The 19204-nt window shown below is 39.9% G+C and overlaps 1 protein-coding gene and 1 pseudogene across 1 annotated transcript; both read right to left on the bottom strand.

The window, feature by feature from the left end:
• Positions 1-1141: 1141 nt before the first annotated feature.
• On the bottom strand, positions 1142-2580 carry LOC113352154. Its single transcript, XM_026596012.1, has 4 exons — positions 2343-2580; positions 1924-2069; positions 1750-1837; positions 1142-1569 (listed from the first exon to the last, which is right to left on the bottom strand). The coding sequence occupies exons 1-4, from the start codon at positions 2578-2580 to the stop codon at positions 1142-1144; spliced, it is 900 nt and encodes a 299-aa protein (XP_026451797.1).
• A 192-nt stretch (positions 2581-2772) lies between these two features.
• LOC113352153 lies at positions 2773-4034 on the bottom strand (annotated as a pseudogene).
• Positions 4035-19204: the final 15170 nt, after the last annotated feature.

The following is a 19204-nucleotide window of genomic DNA, read 5'->3' as shown; positions in this document are numbered from 1 at the left end:
CTGCTAACCAATCCAATTGCATACATGATATCAGGTCTTGTAGCAGTCAAATATCTCAAACATCCAACAAGACCTTTAAAGTCCGTTGAATTCACAAGCTCTCCTGATCCTTCTCTTATCAACTTTAGTCTCTCTTCTACTGGTGTTAAGATTGGATTACAATTATCCATCTTGAAACGTTTCAAAATTCCTTCAGCATACCTTTGTTGGTTAATAAAAATTCCTTTTTCAGTTTGTTGAATTTCAATGCCAAGAAAATATGACATCAATCCAAGATTTATCATCTCAAACTCCTTCACCATATCCTCCCTAAATTCCTTGATCATCTCAGAATTATTTCCAGTAAATATAAGATCATCCACATACAAACACACTATAATATGATTGCCAAGATCATCAGCTTTCAAGTATAAAGTATGCTCATGTGGACATCTTTTAAATCCTTTCTTAATGAAATAAGAATTTATTCTTGTGTACCAAGATCTTGGTTCTTGTTTCAAACCATACAAAGCTTTGTTTAGCTTGTATACTTCATTCTCCTTCCCCTCCATAATGTAGCCAGATGGTTGCTCTACATAAACTTCTTCTTCCAACACTCCATTCAAGAATGCTGACTTCACATCCATCTGAAATATCTTCAAATTATTTTTTATTGCTAAAGCAATGATCATCCTTACTGTATCAAGTCTTGCAACCGGTGCAAATACTTTTACATAATCAACCCCTTGTCTTTGCCTATAACCTTTAGCTACTAACTTTGCTTTCTTTCTCTCCACTTCACCATTTGACTTGTATTTTGTTTTATAAACCCACTTAACACCTATGGGTTTCTTTCCTGGTGGAAGTTCTGTTAGTTCCCATGTATCATTATTCTCAATTGACTGCAGTTCTTCATTCATAGCTTGAATACGACCTTGTTCTTTTGATGCTTCTTCATAAGTTACAGGATCACAATCTCCAAATAGTGCAAAATTCACTACTTCATCATCAGTATCTTCATCATCTCTTGATACAATATAATCATTCAACCTAGCAGGTATGATATATTTTCTTCTTGGTCTTGTAGTTTCTTGTTGTTGTATTTTTCTTTTCTTGCTTCTTCATGTTGTTCTTCAACATTATCTTGAATCTGCACTTCTTCTTAAACTTCAACTGGAATTGTTCTGACAGCAGCAGGTGGATCAACATTCCTTGTTGATCCAATATTACGTGAATCAACATCCCTTGTTGATCCATTATTATATGGATCAACATTAGTTGTTGATCCATTATTCCAGTTCCATTTTGAATCTTCATTAAAGATCACATCTCTACTTGTAAACAATTTTCCTGCTTCTGGGTTGTATAATCTATATCCTTTGGTTACTGAACTATAACCAACAAGGATACACTTCTCACTCTTGTCATCCAATTCCTTTCTTAGTTCTTTGGGTACATGTGCATATGCAATACACCCAAAAATTTTCAGATGTCTTACACTTGGTCTTACACCTCTCCAAGCTTCTTCTGGTGTTATGTTGTTCAAACAATTTGTAGGACATCTGTTGAGTAAATACACAGCTGTGTCAACTGCATAACCCCAAAAACTTTTTGGTAAATATTTTGTTCTTCTTATAGTTCTTGTCATCTCCATTATGGTTCTGTTCTTCCTCTCTGCAACTCCATTTTGTTGTGATGTATATCTTGCAGTTAGTTGATGCTGAATGCCATGCTCTTCCATAAAATTGTCAACAACAGTATATTCTTTACCTCTATCAGTTCTCAAGATCTTGATACTCTTACCAATTTGTCTCTCAGCATAAGCTTTGAAACTTCTAAAAGCTTGAAATGCATCACTCTTTTGTTAAGAAAATAAACCCATGCTTTTCTACTAAAATCATCAATGAAAGTTATAAAATAATTATTATCTCCATGTGAAGTTACTTCAATAGGACCACACAGATCACTATGAACAATCTCCAAATGTTGATCAGCTTTTCTAGCTTTGTTGACTGAGAATGGATCTCTGTGCTTCTTGCCAAAGATACAATTTTCACATCTTGATTCTGGTACCTCTCTGAAAGGTAAACCTGACACCATCTCCTTTGTTAAGTTTTATAAACTGCTAAAGTTCACATGTCCCATCCTTTTATGCCATAACCAAGAGTCATTGTGCACAATGCTACTGTAACAACTTTCCTTTTGATGCTGAATGTTCAAAGGAAATAGTCTATTTTTAGTCATCTCCACTCTTGCTATAAATCTTCTTCTTTTATCTCTGATGAAACATAAACCATTGTAAATATTCATAGAATATCCTCTTTCAGACAATTGTCCCATACTTAGCAAGTTTTGATGTAAACCTGGAACGTAATATAAATCCATGATGTATGCTTTAGAACCATTCTTAAGAATAATCCCTATTCTTCCTTTTTCCATAACTGGAATTGTTGAGTTGTTTCCAAATTTTACTGTAGATCTTACAGACTCATCCAGTCTTTCAAACAAATCTTTTCTTCCACACATATGATTGCTGCAATCTGTATCCAGATACCACTTAAGTTGAGGTTGTTCTTCTGTTGTATGACATGCAAGTAGCATGTTTTCATCCTTCTTTTCTTCTTCTTATTTTTCTTGGATTTCCGCAATGTTAGCTTTGAAATTTGCTTTGTAATTGTTAGCAACTGTCTTTCTTGGTTTTGGACACTCAGTAGCCATATGTCCAAAATCCCCATAATTATAACACTGCATTCTTGATCTATCAAATGGCTTCCTATAACTTCAAATGGCTTCTTATAACTTCCTATAACACTCAGTAGACATATGTCTTTCTTGGTACGTATAAGAATCCTTGCACACGAAACTTAATTTTCCGGTAACGTTATCTGTGTCTAACCATCTCTCTGTCTTAAATTCATTCCAACCCGAACCCCACAAATTTACCATCATACCCATCGCATAAGAAGAATACAGGACCATCATCCCTTTCTTTATAATCGTTCTGTCAGGTAAAATGTCATCATTTTCTGCTTCTTTACTCTCGACAGGTACTGGTGGGTACAACCTCATGCTCTCACAAAGTGTTGCATGAATATAAACCATGTCCTTGACATCATCATAACCAGGTTCTTCAGCTATTTGGTTTATCTCCTTTAGTATTTCTTTCTCTACTCCGGGATTGGAAGAAACCAACCAGAAAAACCATGTCAAGGCCGCTGAAGTGGTATCTTGACCTCCGAGAATGAAATTTATGGCAATATCAATTAAAAAATCTTCATCTAAATTATAGTCCTTAATAATCCTTGATAAGAGATCATCAGTAGTCTCTAAAGAAGATATCTTCTTCAGTTCGAGTTTCTTTTGCCTTATAATTTGTCTTACAAATTCCCGAATCGTTGTGGTCGCTTGTTTAAGGATCTTTCCTGATCCTATGTTGAGAAATCGCTCAAGTTTCCAAACTAAAGGAATAGCCTGACCGATACGTTCACCCGTTATCCTTTTAGCGTCTTCGAATGCTACTGCAAATTCTTTTTTTTTTTGAGTGATGGTGAAAGGTAGCTTGGATCATACCCAAACGAAATCTTGCAAATGTTATCCAAAGCAAACCGTAGGAGGATATCTTGAAGATCAAGCTCAGAATTATTTTCAGCTGTCATTAAGAGAAAAGGAATCAATCGGTCGAATATCTCAACCTTAACAACTTCTTCGACATACTTACGAAGAGACATGGGGTTGAATTCATGACTTAGTATTTGTCTCTGAAACTTCCAGCTATCACCATCTGCAGTGACTATCCCCTTGCCAAAGAAATCACGGAGGATGTCTTTCAGCACTCCACCTTTTGGGTAGTTAGAGAAGTGAGACTTGGCAATATGTTTAACATTTTCAGGATAAGCAGTGAAAACCATACAGCCACCGAAATATCGAAGCACGTAGGTATTTGTTGGGCATACAGTAAGAATATTCGTTGCCCACTGATTGTGTCGGTCTCTATTCGCAAGAAGAGCGAAAGTAGAACCTATTAACGGGTATGATTTTGGCAATATAGAAGTCGAAGATTATGAAGACTTGTTATAGAAAAAGAAGAGGATGGTGAAGAAAAGGAAGAAGATATAAGGAAACCATGGTAGTAACAACCCGAAGTCTACCATGATCTAAATATCACTATGTAACTAGACAAGAGAAGTGTAGGAAAAATGATAGATATTAACAGCTATATATAGCACTTGAAAAGGTCTACGCGCGAAAAGACAATAAGTTTCTTAATTAATATAGTGTTTTGAGAAGGTAGTTGTGAGTTGAAATGAGTGTCGGGTTACTGGTTAAACACACACACTACACCAGGAATGCACATGGCATTCTAGTTCAGCCTAGTGTTCGACGTCAATTGAAACATGGATGGTACATTGGGTAACCAATTCATGGTTAATAAAATTAGGAAATTACCTGTGTAGGCACACGAAATAGGATCACCGCGTGTCACACAAACAAGAGTTAGGGAATCTTAGTTAAAGATCCTCGTTAGTGACCTGTCAAATCAGTCAGTATCAGAAGTCGAAGTACAAATTCCAAGCGCGAGAAAGCTCCCCGCCCCGAACTAAAGTAGGAGGACCATCAGGGTATTAAGGCAGAACTACGAAGAGTTTACTTGGCGAAGAAGGAAAGACGCGAAGTAGATAAATTATCAAGCAAGAAATAGGACAGGTGTCCCGACAAGACCACATGAAGTCAGCGAAAGGTGGGGGAAAACTCTATGGAATATGCTCCAGGCGAAGTATAAAGTAACCTCGGCGAGATAATGTGGGTTGTATACCATTAGGGTTGTTGGAGGCTATAAATAGAGACCTTGGGGAAATGTAAAGGAGGAGAGCTGGTGGAGAGGGAAAGGTCTAGAATAGGAGAGAGAGAATTAGGGTTTCCTTGTAATTCATAGGCTTGGAGAAGGGATTAGGGTTTTCGAGTAACTCACGAGTGTAACTTGTATTTCACTTGAGATTAATAAATAAACTTAAGTTCTTGTGTTTATCATGTCGTAGATCTTACTTACTTTCCATTTGGGTATGTTGCTGGATTTCCAGTAATCACATTTTGGTGCTAGAAACATGAAGTGAGTTGTGAAAGTAGGAGATCTAGATAATTAGGATTGGAAAAAGTTCAGTTGATAATGAAATAAGGATAGGTTGATGGATAAAATATCAGGTCGAGCAGCGGATGTGATAGCAATAAGGAAAAGCAAACGATTAGCATATAAGAGGGGAAGGACGGAACGGGCCGGAACATCAGTTGTGGGAGACAGATGAGAAGAGAACCAGAGGCATACGGAAGAAGATGGCCTCAGGGAAGGTTCAGTGCACACATCCGATACAGACACCGTTGTAGAGGAGAAGATGACTCGCGAAGAGATGGAAGAGAATATCGGAGAAGAAAACATGACGTTGGACCAGTTAAGGGAGACGCTTCACCATGAACGAGAACGAGACCGGGACTTGGCGGAACAGCAGGTGTAGTTGGTAAGGCAAAATGCTAGGTTGAGGCAAAAAAACCGGCAACTTAACGAGAACGGGAATGCCATAGATTCGGAAGGAAACACTATATCTTCGGAGTAAGATGAACTATGGCGAAAGAGATATGACCACGAGGAAGATGTAGGAGGACGAAGAAGAAGACGACGAATGGATGAAGACGAAGAACGAGACTTGAGAAGAGCACTGGAGATCTCACAATGGGAAGATCAGAGGTGGAGACATGAGGAGGAACAAAGGAAGGAGGAAGAACTGCAATGCCAGGCGAACCTTATCCGAGATGAGGAGCAAAGACAACGATCAGGCGAAGGGAGGCTTAACATGATGAGAGGCCGTCACCATGAGGAATATGGAAGAAACTTGAACCAACAAGTTCTAAATGAGATGAGAGACATGAGGGCTTTAATAAATAACTCACGAAGAGGTGGAAGAGTGCAGTTAGCAGAAGCGATAGAGGAAGCAGATAAGTCGTCATTCACCTATGAGATCATGCATACGGACATCCCGGAGAAATGCGTGTTACCAACGCTTGCAAGCATATTCAGTGGATCGGAAATTGCATTGCAACACTTGAAGTAATATACCCTTTTGCTGATGCAATGGGGACGAAATGACGCAGTACTTTGTCGATATTTCCCTACGAGCTTAGCAAGGGAGGCATTAGCCTGGTTTGATGGACTCTCGGAAAAGTCAATATCATCATTCAAATATTTGTAGAAGATATTCTAAAAGACGTATATAAGAAACAACTTGTTGAGGACAGGGATAGAGACTCTGTTCAACCTGGGGAGAAGGCCAATGGAAAGCTTGCGAGGGTTGGTCACGAAATGGAGAAAAGTGTGTAGGGAGTTAGTAGGGAGAGTTAATGAACGAAACTTCATCTTAGCCTTCGTGAATGCTTTGATCCCAACGGACCTGCTATACACAAAAATATTCATTATTCGAAAGTCGATAGCGATGAATGAGCTGGGGGAGTACCAGGAGGAATACATAGCTTTGGAGGAAAAGCAGAGGCAGGTCAGCGAAATGACATTGGACCCAGCGAAAGAAGGGAATTCTAGGATATTACCAAGGACGGTGCACACAGTAGAGGATGATCCCAGACGGGGAAAGGGAGAGCCAACAGTTCCAGTCCCAACAAAGCTTGTAGCCTTCTCGAGTGGAGATCAAGAGTGGATTGATCAACAAAGGTATGAGGAGTCAAAACGAAGAAATCATGAGCCATGGAGCTACAATAAGGGATACCAACCTAGGAATAATCAGGGACCCAAATACGGTAAAGGAGGCCCAATGGACCAATCTTCGAAGATGTAAAACTCTCACGACTTAACACAACTGTGGAAAAAGTGTGGGAGGCAATAGTGCTGACGGAGCAAATCCCGCCCCCACCAAATTTCGGAAAGGAGCCTCCACTAGGATTTCGAAGTCATGAATTCTGTAAGTATCATCGCTTCCATGGGCACCAAACAGGTAATTGCAGGAACGTTCGGCGAATTATACTTCGCTTGATATACCAAGGGAAACTCGAGCATTTCCTAGAGAGTTATGTGCCACCACCGCCACCTCGTGAGAATCAACCAACATACCGGATCGAGATAGACCGAGGAAAGCATCAATTAAACTGTAATTCAATAATTCATGCGGCAAAAAGTCTTCAAGACTTTCATGACAATGTGCTTAAAAGAGTTCACAAAAGGGATTTCGAGGGAAATGAAATATTCAGCGTCATGACGAAAGATCCATTAGAGGAATGGCAGAAGAGGGAGATAACCTTCTCGGCGAAGGATGCACCTTGTGGAAATTTCTCACACAAATCCTTTGGTCGTGACCTTGGGATTCGGAAAATATTCCAGATGGGAGGAAGAGAAAGCTGAGAAAAGGAGAATTTGGGAAATAGACAAAATCTTAGTTGATACTAGGAGTTCAGTCGGTATCCTCTTTTACCATACCTTTAGGACCATGGGATACAAGGACTCGGATCTAGTACCTTCTACATATAACATATATGGGTTCAATGGGGTAGCGTCCAAGCCGAAAGGGGAACTGACCGTGAAGATTTTCGCTGGCGATCTAGAGACGAAGGTCACAGTATGTGTCGTAGATGTCGATTCTCCCTACAATGCTCTCATAGGGCGGCCTTGGATACATGGAATAAAAGGAGTCGTGTCAACATATCACCAGGCGATACGGTTCCCAATGCCAAGTGGAATCGGCGAGATAAGAGGAGATCTGAGACATGCAAAAGACTGTATCACAAAAGACGTGCATAACTACGAGGAGAAGTTAAGAAAGATGATGGAACAAAGGAAGAAATCCAGCGAAGAAAGAAGAGTTGAACAGCTGTTGGTATTTACGATAGAATCTAGCAAAGAAGTGAGTGGAACGCAGGAGGATGAGGAGGAAACCAATGAAGCAAAAACTCATATCGAGGAAGATAATAACGCAACTCCAGAGGAAGGAGGCCAGGTCAATCTAAAACAAGGCGGAAAGGCCAAGAAGGGGAAGGTGGCTGAAGGAAACGAGATGACAAAGAATAAAAATGAAACTCCCACGACAAAGGAGAAACAAACTCCATGATAAGGAGGGAAGGTGAACCGGTCAAGAAGCAAAAAGGCACAAAGACAAGAGGCAGAGGAAAGCGTTGAAATTCAAAATTCATATAGTAAATTGAAAGAAAGTCGCGAAGAGGAGGAGACGGCCCGGTTAAAGGAGGAACTTTACTAGGAGAGGCGAAGGAAAGAGGATTTGGTCAAGGAACGAATAAGGTTAGAAAGGCAAAAAGAAAAGTTGATTGTCAGAAATAATCATTTGAAAAGGAAGAAAGCAGAGAGTAATATGCAGGGGGAGAGATATGATGTGGGAGAAGAACGAACTAAAGAAAGAAATTATGTGAAAAAACGAGAAGGCCTGGGGAAAGGTGAGCAAAAGGAGCGAGAATATTTGAAGAAGGCCATATATAGAAAGCAGCAGAAGAGAATTCACAGAAAGGGAATATCGAATGCAACAATCAATAGAAGTTACTCAAGGAAGAAACAATATCCCCAAGGAAAGGAGAGAAAGTGATTTGCAAATGGTAAACAAATGCTCAAGGAATGAACCGTGCAAGCCAGAGATAGCAGCACTATTCTCATTAATGGAGAAAGAGAATGAGACCTTGCGAAGTCTCGTCGCAAGATGGGAAGCAGTATGCAAAGAATTGAAGGGAAGGATCTCAAAAGAGGAGTTGGTCCGATCATTCATCTATGATTTATCAACCGGACAACCGTTATTCTCCACACTATTCAAGATAAGAAATGAAGTACGAATAAAGAAGTTGAAAAACTACCAAGCCGAGCACATGCGTATGGAAGAAGAATAGGAAAGGTGCAGCGAGATAAGATAAATGTATACACTTTATTTTGATGATGAAAATGAAATGATCGATGTACTCAATTTTCGAAAGCATAACAATAAAAATTTGATGAATCAAATATTCGCCGAGTAACCAAATATAGTAAGACCTCAATATTAGGAGGCAACAAACGAATATGAAATAAACAGTTTCTAGGGAAACACAAAACCTTCGCCTAGGAAGGCTGGGAGCCCGTGGCATGCACTCTAGTTCGCATAAAAATACAATAGGTAAGACCTAACGCATGTCATGGACAACTCTCGGGCAAAAATCTAGGGGCAATGATAAGACCTATCCGCTGAGGGTCCCTTTTATGATGGCCTTCGGTAAGAGGTGCAGAAATATGACCATGGCGCCGACGTATTCGGTTGAGCTGCGGGTGCCTGGGACGTCTGGAGCGTTACCGGACATGTTTTTCTGGCAAGTCTTGGATACGATGCACTTGATCCCAAAGAAACCCCACTTAGGGTGTGACTTCGTAACTCTGAGCCTTATCGGCGAAGGGGATAAGAAGTCACAAAAATAACTGAATGTCGTAATAACTGGATGGGAGGAGACCAACATGCATGTTAGGGCTAACCTCCTTGAAGGGGCACTCAGAATATAAAGGGATGGCACCCTCCAGATTTGGGAGTTGTGTGACCAAAAAAGACGGCAATATCATGGGGCTGCTATTCATTGGAATAGATAGGCCTGTCATATTATCGCGAAAAGAAAACTTAGCAAAGATGTTAAAGCGAGGTTGATGGATTGTTATTCGTAAAAATAGCAAGCGCCTAAAACTTCGCCGAAGTAATACCCTTAAAAAACAGGGTGAGGCGCAATAAGACCTTAATTAGGAGGCGCATTAAGACCTCATAAACAAGGAAACCAAGGAGATAAGCGAGAAGTAGACACAGCTACTAAAACAACAAAGTTATAAAGAGCATTCTCAGAATCATCTCGTCTTGATCGGATAATCCCAACAAGAACAAGAGGAAAGTATATACTTTTATATTTTTTGTTCTTTTGGCATTATCCGCACGAAACTACAAAGCGCTTAAGATACAATCTAAGGCTACAAGACGGGGTAAGAAGGAACCTGAGGTAAAAAACTAAGATAGGAAGCATACTTTAGCAACCAATGTTCATCACTCTTTTAAATTAGTATTCTTACTCTAGCCGAAAATCAAAAGGCAACAGGAATGAGTGAAGAAAGAAAGCCGAAACTGAGGGTGATTTGAAAGGTGAAGGCAGAAACAAAGACGAAAACTCGCAAAAGAATAAAAGGCAAGTATATACTTAAAGGCTTCATTATTCTTTTGAGAGTTTCCATGGTCAGTATATACTTGAGGAAAATGGTGGAAATCAAATAAACATACGCTTGATAAAACAAAATCATAATATCGTAAAATACGATGATTCCCAAAATAAAGTGTTTACCCTCCAAGCTTGGAAGCGCCCATAAAAGAACCAGTTATAAAACACTGATCTGAGACGAGAGAAGACAAAACTAAAGCTGCTACTGAGGAATGTCACTATCAATGGTGGTTGTCTCAGGAATCTCTCCTCCTGTCCCGGTGAATCTAGTAGAAGCTCCCTTGGACTCCTCGTTGTCCTTCGCGGTGTCAGCCTTTGGTTCCTCATCGTCATCAAGAGACGCTTCCTCCTTGGTAGGATCAACATCTTCATCTTGAGGCTTCTTACCATCAGAAAAAACCTCAAAAGGAAAAGGAGGAGGAATGTCATGTTCAACGCAGTAGTCATTAAAGAGTGGAACCAAATAGCTCTGAGTGTTCTTGCGGGTCGTGTTGGATACCTTCTTGGAAGAATCGATGATCTCGTCCATATTATCATTTAAGTTCTCAACCTCCTCATTAATAAGAGAAACGTCACCATGAGCTTCATCTCTCTCCTTGGTGATACGAAGGACCTGACTCTTATAACGCTCATCCGATTCTACGAAGACAAGAGAAACTACATTAGAAACAAGGAAGTAAGCTGGGTCAAACAAGATAATAATACACCTAAAAACTACCTTTCTCCTGAAGGATAATAGTATTTAAAGTACTCTGAACATCAGAGTATAGATGATCGATCTTGGCGACTTCGAAGTTGGACTCTTCAAGTTGAACAGATAACTCATGATACATTCTATCCCAACCTTCACCATGAGGGGATTTCAAAGTTCTCTTGTCATACTGAATGACGAGAGCGCCTTTTCCGCGAAGACTTGAAGGCTTGATCGGAGGAGAGGATTTCGCAGGCTTTGGACGATAGGAAGTGGCTAACTTAGCTTGCAAGAGTTCCACCTTTTTATTCAAACAATCAATCTCCTCCTTTAGACCGTCCACAGTGCTCCGAGACCTACGAAGAATAGCTGCGATCTCGGTTTTGCTTTTGATCACTCGATCGTAATCTTCTTCCAGTTTCTCATAGTTGGCTATCGACGAAGAATGGAGGTTCCGCGAGGTAGTAATGGAATTAGAGACCCTTTGAAGCTCTGACTTAAGACGCAGGTTTTCATTGTGGAGATGGAGGTTCAGTTCTTGGTTACGGGAGCATTCAACTGACAGACGGTCCACTTGCAAACAAAGAGTCTTGGCCTTTTCATTAAGTATGGAGTTCTCAGAAATATAAATATCATTTTGGGTTGTAAGGTTCACCATCTCAGCGCGAATATCTTCCAGCGAGGAGAAAGCTTCGTTGGCGCTCATTTGACGTTGCATGCATCGAGCTTGACGAAGCATAAAATAAGAAAATAATGGAAGCAAAAGCAAGAAAAATAGAGGGATATCCAAGAAAAAAAAACTTACTCAGAAGCTTCTCTATCTTTTGGCTTTTCTTGAGGGAATGATCTCTTTCTTTCTGAAGGTCCTCCGATAAAGCTTTGATTTTAGCCTCATCCTTCCTAGCCATCTCGCGAACAAGCCAAATTTGCACGAGGGTGGCCATGTGACGGTAAACTTCCTGCGAAGCGAAACTTAAACTCAGAAGATAGATCTCGGAGTCGAAAAGGAAAAATAGCAGAGAAGGCACAAAGAAATCACCTGGTTCATCAAGGTAGAGTGCTGCTGGAGAGATAGATTCATTGAAGCACTCAAAAGCACAGACGAGTCTTGGGAGAGGAATTCATCAGAAACAAAGATGGACAAAGACTCCAAAGCACGAGATCTCATAGCTGGATATTCTTGGGCCTTGTGGTAGATACCTTGAAATAATTGCATGTCAGGGTCGAAGAGAGGATTTGACATTGCAGGCTGGACGGATTGCTTTCCCTTCTTGCCAGAGGGAGGTACCCACGTAAAACTCTTAGGACGTTCAACTCTTGGCTGAACAGGGGAATCAGCAGCCTTGGAACGGGTAACTGAATCAGCTTCTTTAAGAGGAGCAGGAGCACGAAATGAAGGAGACTGTTGTTTAGTTCGAACGGGACGACCAAGGAGAGCGACAGGCTGTATTGCAGCTAAGGCATCCACATCCAGGGTCTTGCGCGGCCTCTTAGGCGCACCAGACAGAGGAACACCCGTCTGCGAAGTCAAGAGTTAAAAACGAAAAGGCTAAAATTTACAAATAAAAGGCGATAATGATGGTACCTGAGAGGAAAGAGGAGTAGTAGGGTGAGAACGTTTCTTGTGACCCTTGGGTACCCCAGAAGTGGGTAGTTCATCCTGCAAAGAGGCGTGACGCCAGGATAGACAATTATCACAAAATCGCTAGCAATATACTAAAATGATACCTGTTTAGAGGGAGTCTTCTTAGAAACCACTTTCTTCTCCTGTCGCGCCTTGACGAGTCCAGCAACGGGCATCACATACTAAAACAAATTGAGAAGCATAAGTACAATTGATAGTTCTTAATGATACAAATCGCAGTAGGAAAAATCATACCTCGCTAGGAGCAGTACAGCGAAGTCTCCAGGGATCACATCCTGCGAGGTAACAATGTATGGGAAGGGGACCATTGCGAGGAAGGCCCTTTTCGTCGTAACCCCAGACGAAAGGACCGCTGACTACTAAAGGAAACCTCGCCCCGTCATCAACGGAGAGACGAAGTTGGGAATCCACATCCAGTATAAGCTCTTTAACGGGGGGAGAGACCATTTTCTTGACGAGCTCGAGACCCCATTCCTGATGCTCCCTGGTGCTTGTAAATACAGCTGAATAGTCGTCCATGAAAGAGTCTATGTTGAAATCCGGGGAATCAAATTCGTCCGCAGAAGAAGGAACTTGCGAGAATAGTCGTCCATGAAAGAGACTTTGAACTCGTCCATGAAAGAGACTTTGAACTCGCTGGGGATCCGAATCGCATTACCAATAAGCTGAAAAAACCCGCACTGCAGCCTACCGAGAATCTCCAGGAAGATAGGGTTTGAAAGATCATACATAGGAAAGGACAATCCCGTTCTCAACTGACCTAAAGAAACTATCACCTTATCAGCAGACCAGGTGTCCGAACCAAGCCATCGGTAATTCAGCTCCATCTCTTGGGTAGCAGTAACAGCAGGATCCGGGTAAGAATCAACAGCTGGGGTTAAAGTTAAACCTAACTCTTGGAGTTCAGCTTGAAATTCCTCTAGGGTTTTGAGTGAAGTAGATACTAAAGCGCCTTTGGGAGACATGGTGGTAAAGAAAGCAGAAGGCTTCGAAAAAACACGGTAAGAGGTGAGAAGGAACATTGAGCAAGGGAAGAGCAGAGGTTGGGAAGAGCATAAAAGAAATCCAAGTAAGGGTTGAGAAGTGTATTTATAGCAGGAAGAAGAAAACCGGAAATGGCATGATCGAAGTAAAGGCAACCGATGACAGGCGGCTACAAAAGAACGTGGCCACGTGGAAGCATAGGGATGGAGAACGTGGAGGTTAAGGAATCTAAAACCGGTTCTTGTTCCATCCTCGCGCAACTTGGACAGAGTAAGAAAATGCAAAATGTAGGTACACGAAATAGGATCGCCACGTGTCACACCAAGAAGAGTTAGGGAATCTTAGTCAAATCAGTCAGTATCAGAAGGCGAAGTAGAAATTCCAAGCAAGAGAAAGCTCCCCGCCCCGAACTAAAGTAGGAGGACCATCAGGGTATTAAGGCAGAACTATGAAGAGTTTACTTGGCGAAGAAGGCAAGACGCGAAGTAGATAAATTATCAAGCAAGAAATAGGACAGGTGTCCCGACAAGACCACGTGAAGTCAGCGAAAGGTGGGGGAAAAACTTTATGGAATATGCTCCAGGCGAAGTATAAAGTAACCTCGACGAGATAATGTGGGTTGTATACCATTAGGGTTGTTGGAGGCTATAAATAGAGACATTGGGGCAATGTAAAGGGGGAGAGCTGGTGGAGAGGGAAAGGTTTAGAATATGAGAGAAAAAATTAGGGTTTCCTTATAATTCATAGGCTTGGAGAAGGGATTGGGGTTTCCTAATAACTCACGAGTGTAACTTGTATTCCACTTAAGATTAATAAATAAACTTAAGTTCTTGTATTTATCATGTCGTAGATCTTACTTATCATTTGGGTGTGTTGCTGGATTTCCAATAATCACAACTTGAATGGTCTATGATTGGAGACTTGCATTGGATGATGTCAACGAATCTCTTCTTTTGGGGCGATCATTTTTCTAGTCTGGCATATCTCCGAGACAGATGTATGAACCGAAGCAAACCTCAACTCAGTTGACTCTCTAGCTAGAAACGCCATGAATTAAAAGCCACACGAAAGAGTCCGTGCCGAAGATGCAGAAACATAATTGAATGAATCGTATGATCTTATGTATTTTGACACTGATCTTTGACCTTTAACTAACGCGGCACTAATTCATACCTACCCTGATTAAAACACGTTAATACAGTGAAGATCCACCAAAGGTTGTTTGTCGCGCGTCCAGCATTGTTTTCGGCCATATATGTCAGAGTTGGAACAAAAGCGGTTCGATCGGTTGGGTTGGAACAAAAGTTTTTTTTGATCGGTTTTCAATAAATTCATCCAACTAAACTACTAACTACATAGTACACTATGAATTAAAAGCGACATGAAAGTTAAACTAGTACATAGTACGCTGTGAATTAAAAGCCAATGAAAGAATTGCTGCAAAAGCTGTAATAACATAATTAAGGTGACATTTGTATTTTATTTGACACTGATCCTTAACCTTCGGCAAATACGGCCCTCATTCATAATTTCCCTAATTAAAAAAACGTATATGAAGTTCCAGTATGAAAGTTTGGTCACTTATTCTTGCAGGTGATGTGTGGATTATGGAACGGACGCAATAATCAAAATTTTGAAGATAACAACAGTTTCAAAACTGAGATTGATTTGGGTACTGAAGCTAGGTCTTTAGTGATTGTTTGGGCTGCTGTTTTTGGCATTGAGTTTTTACCATGTCAGCACTTGGGAAGCCTGTCAGCCTGCCATGTCATCACATAACACCGACGTGTCAGTAAAGTGCTCAGTCATATTGGCCACTTCAGCAATGCGTTTAAACGAGTTACCTCAGCAACTCGCTATCCTCTTGATGTAAGAATGACATCAGTCTGTGATGCGTCCGTATGGGTGGTCATCTGGTGTGTTGCGGTAGGACAAACGGTTGTACAGCTGAAATTGGACAGACGGGTCGTCCGAACGCGGGTTGATCAACAGTCAATACCGATGGCCAAAGCTGACGACCTTTGTCGGTGCTAGACGAACAGTCCGTTCGGATACGAATGTTTGCCCCCAAATTTTTTTCAATGATAGATTTTTTTCATCTTGAATCTAAGTTATTCAAGCCGAGCTGCAAGCCAGTTATGTTTCTACACCATTATATTTTGTCGTGGATGTTTCTGCGCTTTTTTTTTATTGGAGAAGAACTTTTATTCAAAAATTTAAAATGTTACATAGTTATTATCCTTTTTCCAGAGTATCATTTAGAAATTCTGGTGGATAATCATAACAGAAAACATTGCTAAGTGTTCTTGATTTTTTTACTAGAAAATCAGCTACTTCATTAGCTTCTCTCTTAACATGTTTACAAGACCAGTAACTAAATTTTTTAAGAATTGAAATACATTCTTGAACAACACTATTTGTTGTCCAATTTATTGAACTAAGACTACCATTAAGTGCATTCACTACATTGATACAATCTCCTTTCATTTCCAGAATTTGGATCCTCTTTTCTTAGCCCACTTCATAACTTCTAGAGCAGCAACAGCTTCATCCTGCTCACCATATATTTCCTTTGCATTCCCTCATTTTTGCTCCACAGAAGCTACCTGTATCAGAGCGCAAAATTAGTCATTTTCGTTTGGCAATCTGTATGGAGTAACTCCAATATAATTCCAAGAAAATCAACTAGACAGTCAGACTCAATCAAGAAAAATATATCCAAGAGTTATATCTCAATTTCTCAAATCAATCTGCAACCGAACATATAGAAATCTGTGAGCCGGATTAATATGAAAAATAACTTGGATGGTACCAAAGACCAATATCCAAGCGTCAAACAATTTCAATCAACAACCAAAGGTTGGATTTACCAATTGATCGAACTACGCACAACCTGTGATATTTCAATTATACAAAAAAATTTGATGCGGAAAAGAAATAACACAGACACCAGAAATTTTGTTAACGAGGAAACCGAAAATGAAGGAAAACCTCGAGACCTAGTCCAGATTTGAACACCACATTGTATTAAGCCGCTACAGACTCTAGCCTACTATAACTTAACTTCGGACCGGAATGTAGTTGAGCCCTAATCAATCTTACACTGATTAAGGTACAGTCGCGTTCCTTACGCCTCTGAATCCCAGTAGGACTCCACGCACTTGATTCCCTTAGCTAATCTCACCACAACTAAGAGTTGCTATCACCCAAAGTCGAAGACTTCATTAAAAAATCTCTCACAGAAATACATACGAGTTTTTGTTCCGTCTTTTGATAAATCCAGGTGAACATGAACCAATTGATACACCATACTTATATTCCCGAAGAACAACCTAGTAATATCAATCACTTTACAATAACTTAACGATATGGTAGCGGAACAAGATATTGTGGAATCACAAAGAATAATACTAAGAGCTTTGTTATTACTTTTTCTCTTACGTTGAAAAGGCGAGGGTACCTAAATATACCTCAAGCTAAAACTTTTCCTACCTATAAGTCCTTTCTCCGAAAGTGATTGTCTATGGACTGAGTCGAGACAATGCAACTAATCGGTTCACACTTCGTGTGATCATCTATGGATACGAGATCGAGACAATACAACAACGAAGTATGTTACTTGATAAAAAGGTTCGGACTTAACCAAACACAATAGGATTCACTTATCAAGTAAATAGGAACTAACGTTTGTGTAATTTACTTTAATTATGATAAAACAATTATAATGTGGAAATATAAAGTAAATGACACAGCAAGATTTTGTTAACGAGGAAACCGCAAATGCAGAAAAACCCTGGGACCTTGTCCAGAATTGAATACTCTCAGGATTAAGCTGCTACACAAAATTACACCTAACATCGTATAGTTGAGAGCAACAACTAAACCTATAGTTCACCTAGTCCCGTCTGTATTCCCACGCCTCCGACCTTAGTCACGTACTTGGAACAATTCCTTTGGTTCGTATTCCAAACAGTAAAGGAACAACAAATCTGTTTGGTATCAACTCTTTTTAACCAAGTGATATGAGTCGGACAAAGGCTCTTCTGTTTATCTTAACATAAACTCCTTCGCCAGGTTCTTAGATCTATCTTATATTCAATTACCGAAGTAATCGATTAAGATTAAGCCAATAACACTATCAATTCAAAGAATTGTGTTAATGCGTCCAATCTATCACAAGGATAAACCAATTATTAATTAGATCCACTTTTACCAAAACAAGTATAGTGTACACCAAAGATTATGAACCCACAAATCAGAAATCTTCAATATCTTCTTCGTCTTCAAATCTTCTTAGATCTTCAATAATAACCTGCACACAATCACTTGAATCTTTTGTGTTCAATCACACACATAACGAAGTCTGTTAACAATAGATTATCACAAGATCGTCTTTAGAACTAACAACAGTGTAAAGAACCCTGTCGAAACTCTGAACTAGTTTGATTGAATCTTATATCAGAAGAGAAGATTCTCAAGCATAAACAAACTAGGTGCAATCAAAGTTCAACCACCGTTAGTCAGTCAAATCAATTAAAACAAAAGATAAACTGCAATTATCTAGTTTCCCACCAATGGTACACGCTAGAGCTTCTCAATCCCAAAGAAGACTTTAAACTGAGCGGTCGTAAGAGATTTCTCCTAATTAGGTTACTCTCCTCTCCGAATAGGCGGCTACACCAGTAACAACACAACAAAGAGGAAGCTTGTTGTTACGAAGGATTAGTTTGCTAGAAAGGAAAACTTCAAGTATTTATAGACAGGGAAGTTTGGACACCAAGGAATTTCCAAAACCGAAAATATTCTCAAGATATTCATTAAATCATAAATTTGGTTTTCATAATTCTTGTAAATGCTCTGTCCAAAAATAATGATCGAAATCTCTCGGAAAATCTCTAATTAGTAAATGCACATTTCTAATTCGTATTTCCCTACAAAATGAAGTTAAATACCTTAATTAAAATACTCTTAACTTATTTATGTTTCGATCCTGGGATTCTCTTCCCTTAGCTATTAAGGAATAACTTTGAACAATTAAATAATAAATATTCATAGCACATGTTTAAAGTATGTCGACATCCTTACTTTGTAAGTTCTCTTTCACACTTACAACCTTGAAACCGATTTTCCACAATTCCAAACAAGTTTAGAATTGGTTCATCTGACTTTCAAGAACTATGTCATTGATCAAATAACATTCAATCACAATCATGGGTTTATCGGTTCTACCAAAACAAGTTTCGGTTCTACCTTCTATGTGAGTATTGTGCATAGTCACATTAGCTTTCCAAAATTCGGTTGACTAGGTACTAGGATCGGTTTCCCACATATATATGGTATCTAACTTATATGTGTTGCACATGTCCATAAGATCGGTTCCCCTTTGCCTAAAATTGTGTTGCACATGTTCATAGGATCGGTTCCCTTTTCTGCTATAAACCTTGCTGCACCTCATACAAGGATCGGTTCCCCTTTGTGATGTACTGCACCTCTTCCTAGGATCGGTTCCCCTCTCCCATATTTGGTCAGACATAAAATCACAAACCCGATCATACCATCTCAGGTGATTACTTAAGGTCGGTTTCACTAACAAAAGTCATACCAATACATAAGTAAGGCCTTTGTGAATAGTTCTACCAAGAACACAACAAGTCGTGAACAGTTATACTCAATCACACATATTGGTTGTTCAT

This window comes from Papaver somniferum, chromosome 2, assembly GCF_003573695.1.
Source record: "Papaver somniferum cultivar HN1 chromosome 2, ASM357369v1, whole genome shotgun sequence".
NCBI lineage: Eukaryota > Viridiplantae > Streptophyta > Magnoliopsida > Ranunculales > Papaveraceae > Papaver > Papaver somniferum.
The sequence above is the reverse complement of the archived record's forward strand: the minus strand, read 5'-3'. Positions and strand labels throughout refer to the sequence as shown.

What these genes read in the sequence shown, in the direction of transcription:
- LOC113352154 (XM_026596012.1), bottom strand. Translation starts at nt 2,580, where the DNA reads ATGCTACTTGCATGTCATACAACAGAAGAACAACCTCAACTTAAGTGG. An exon ending in GGATTTATATTACGTTCCAG is followed by an intron (nt 2,070 to 2,342) that starts GTTTACATCAAA and finishes AGATGGTGTCAG; the next exon opens with GTTTACCTTTCAGAGAGGTA. An exon ending in GATCTTGAGAACTGATAGAG is followed by an intron (nt 1,570 to 1,749) that starts GTAAAGAATATA and finishes GGGGTTATGCAG; the next exon opens with TTGACACAGCTGTGTATTTA.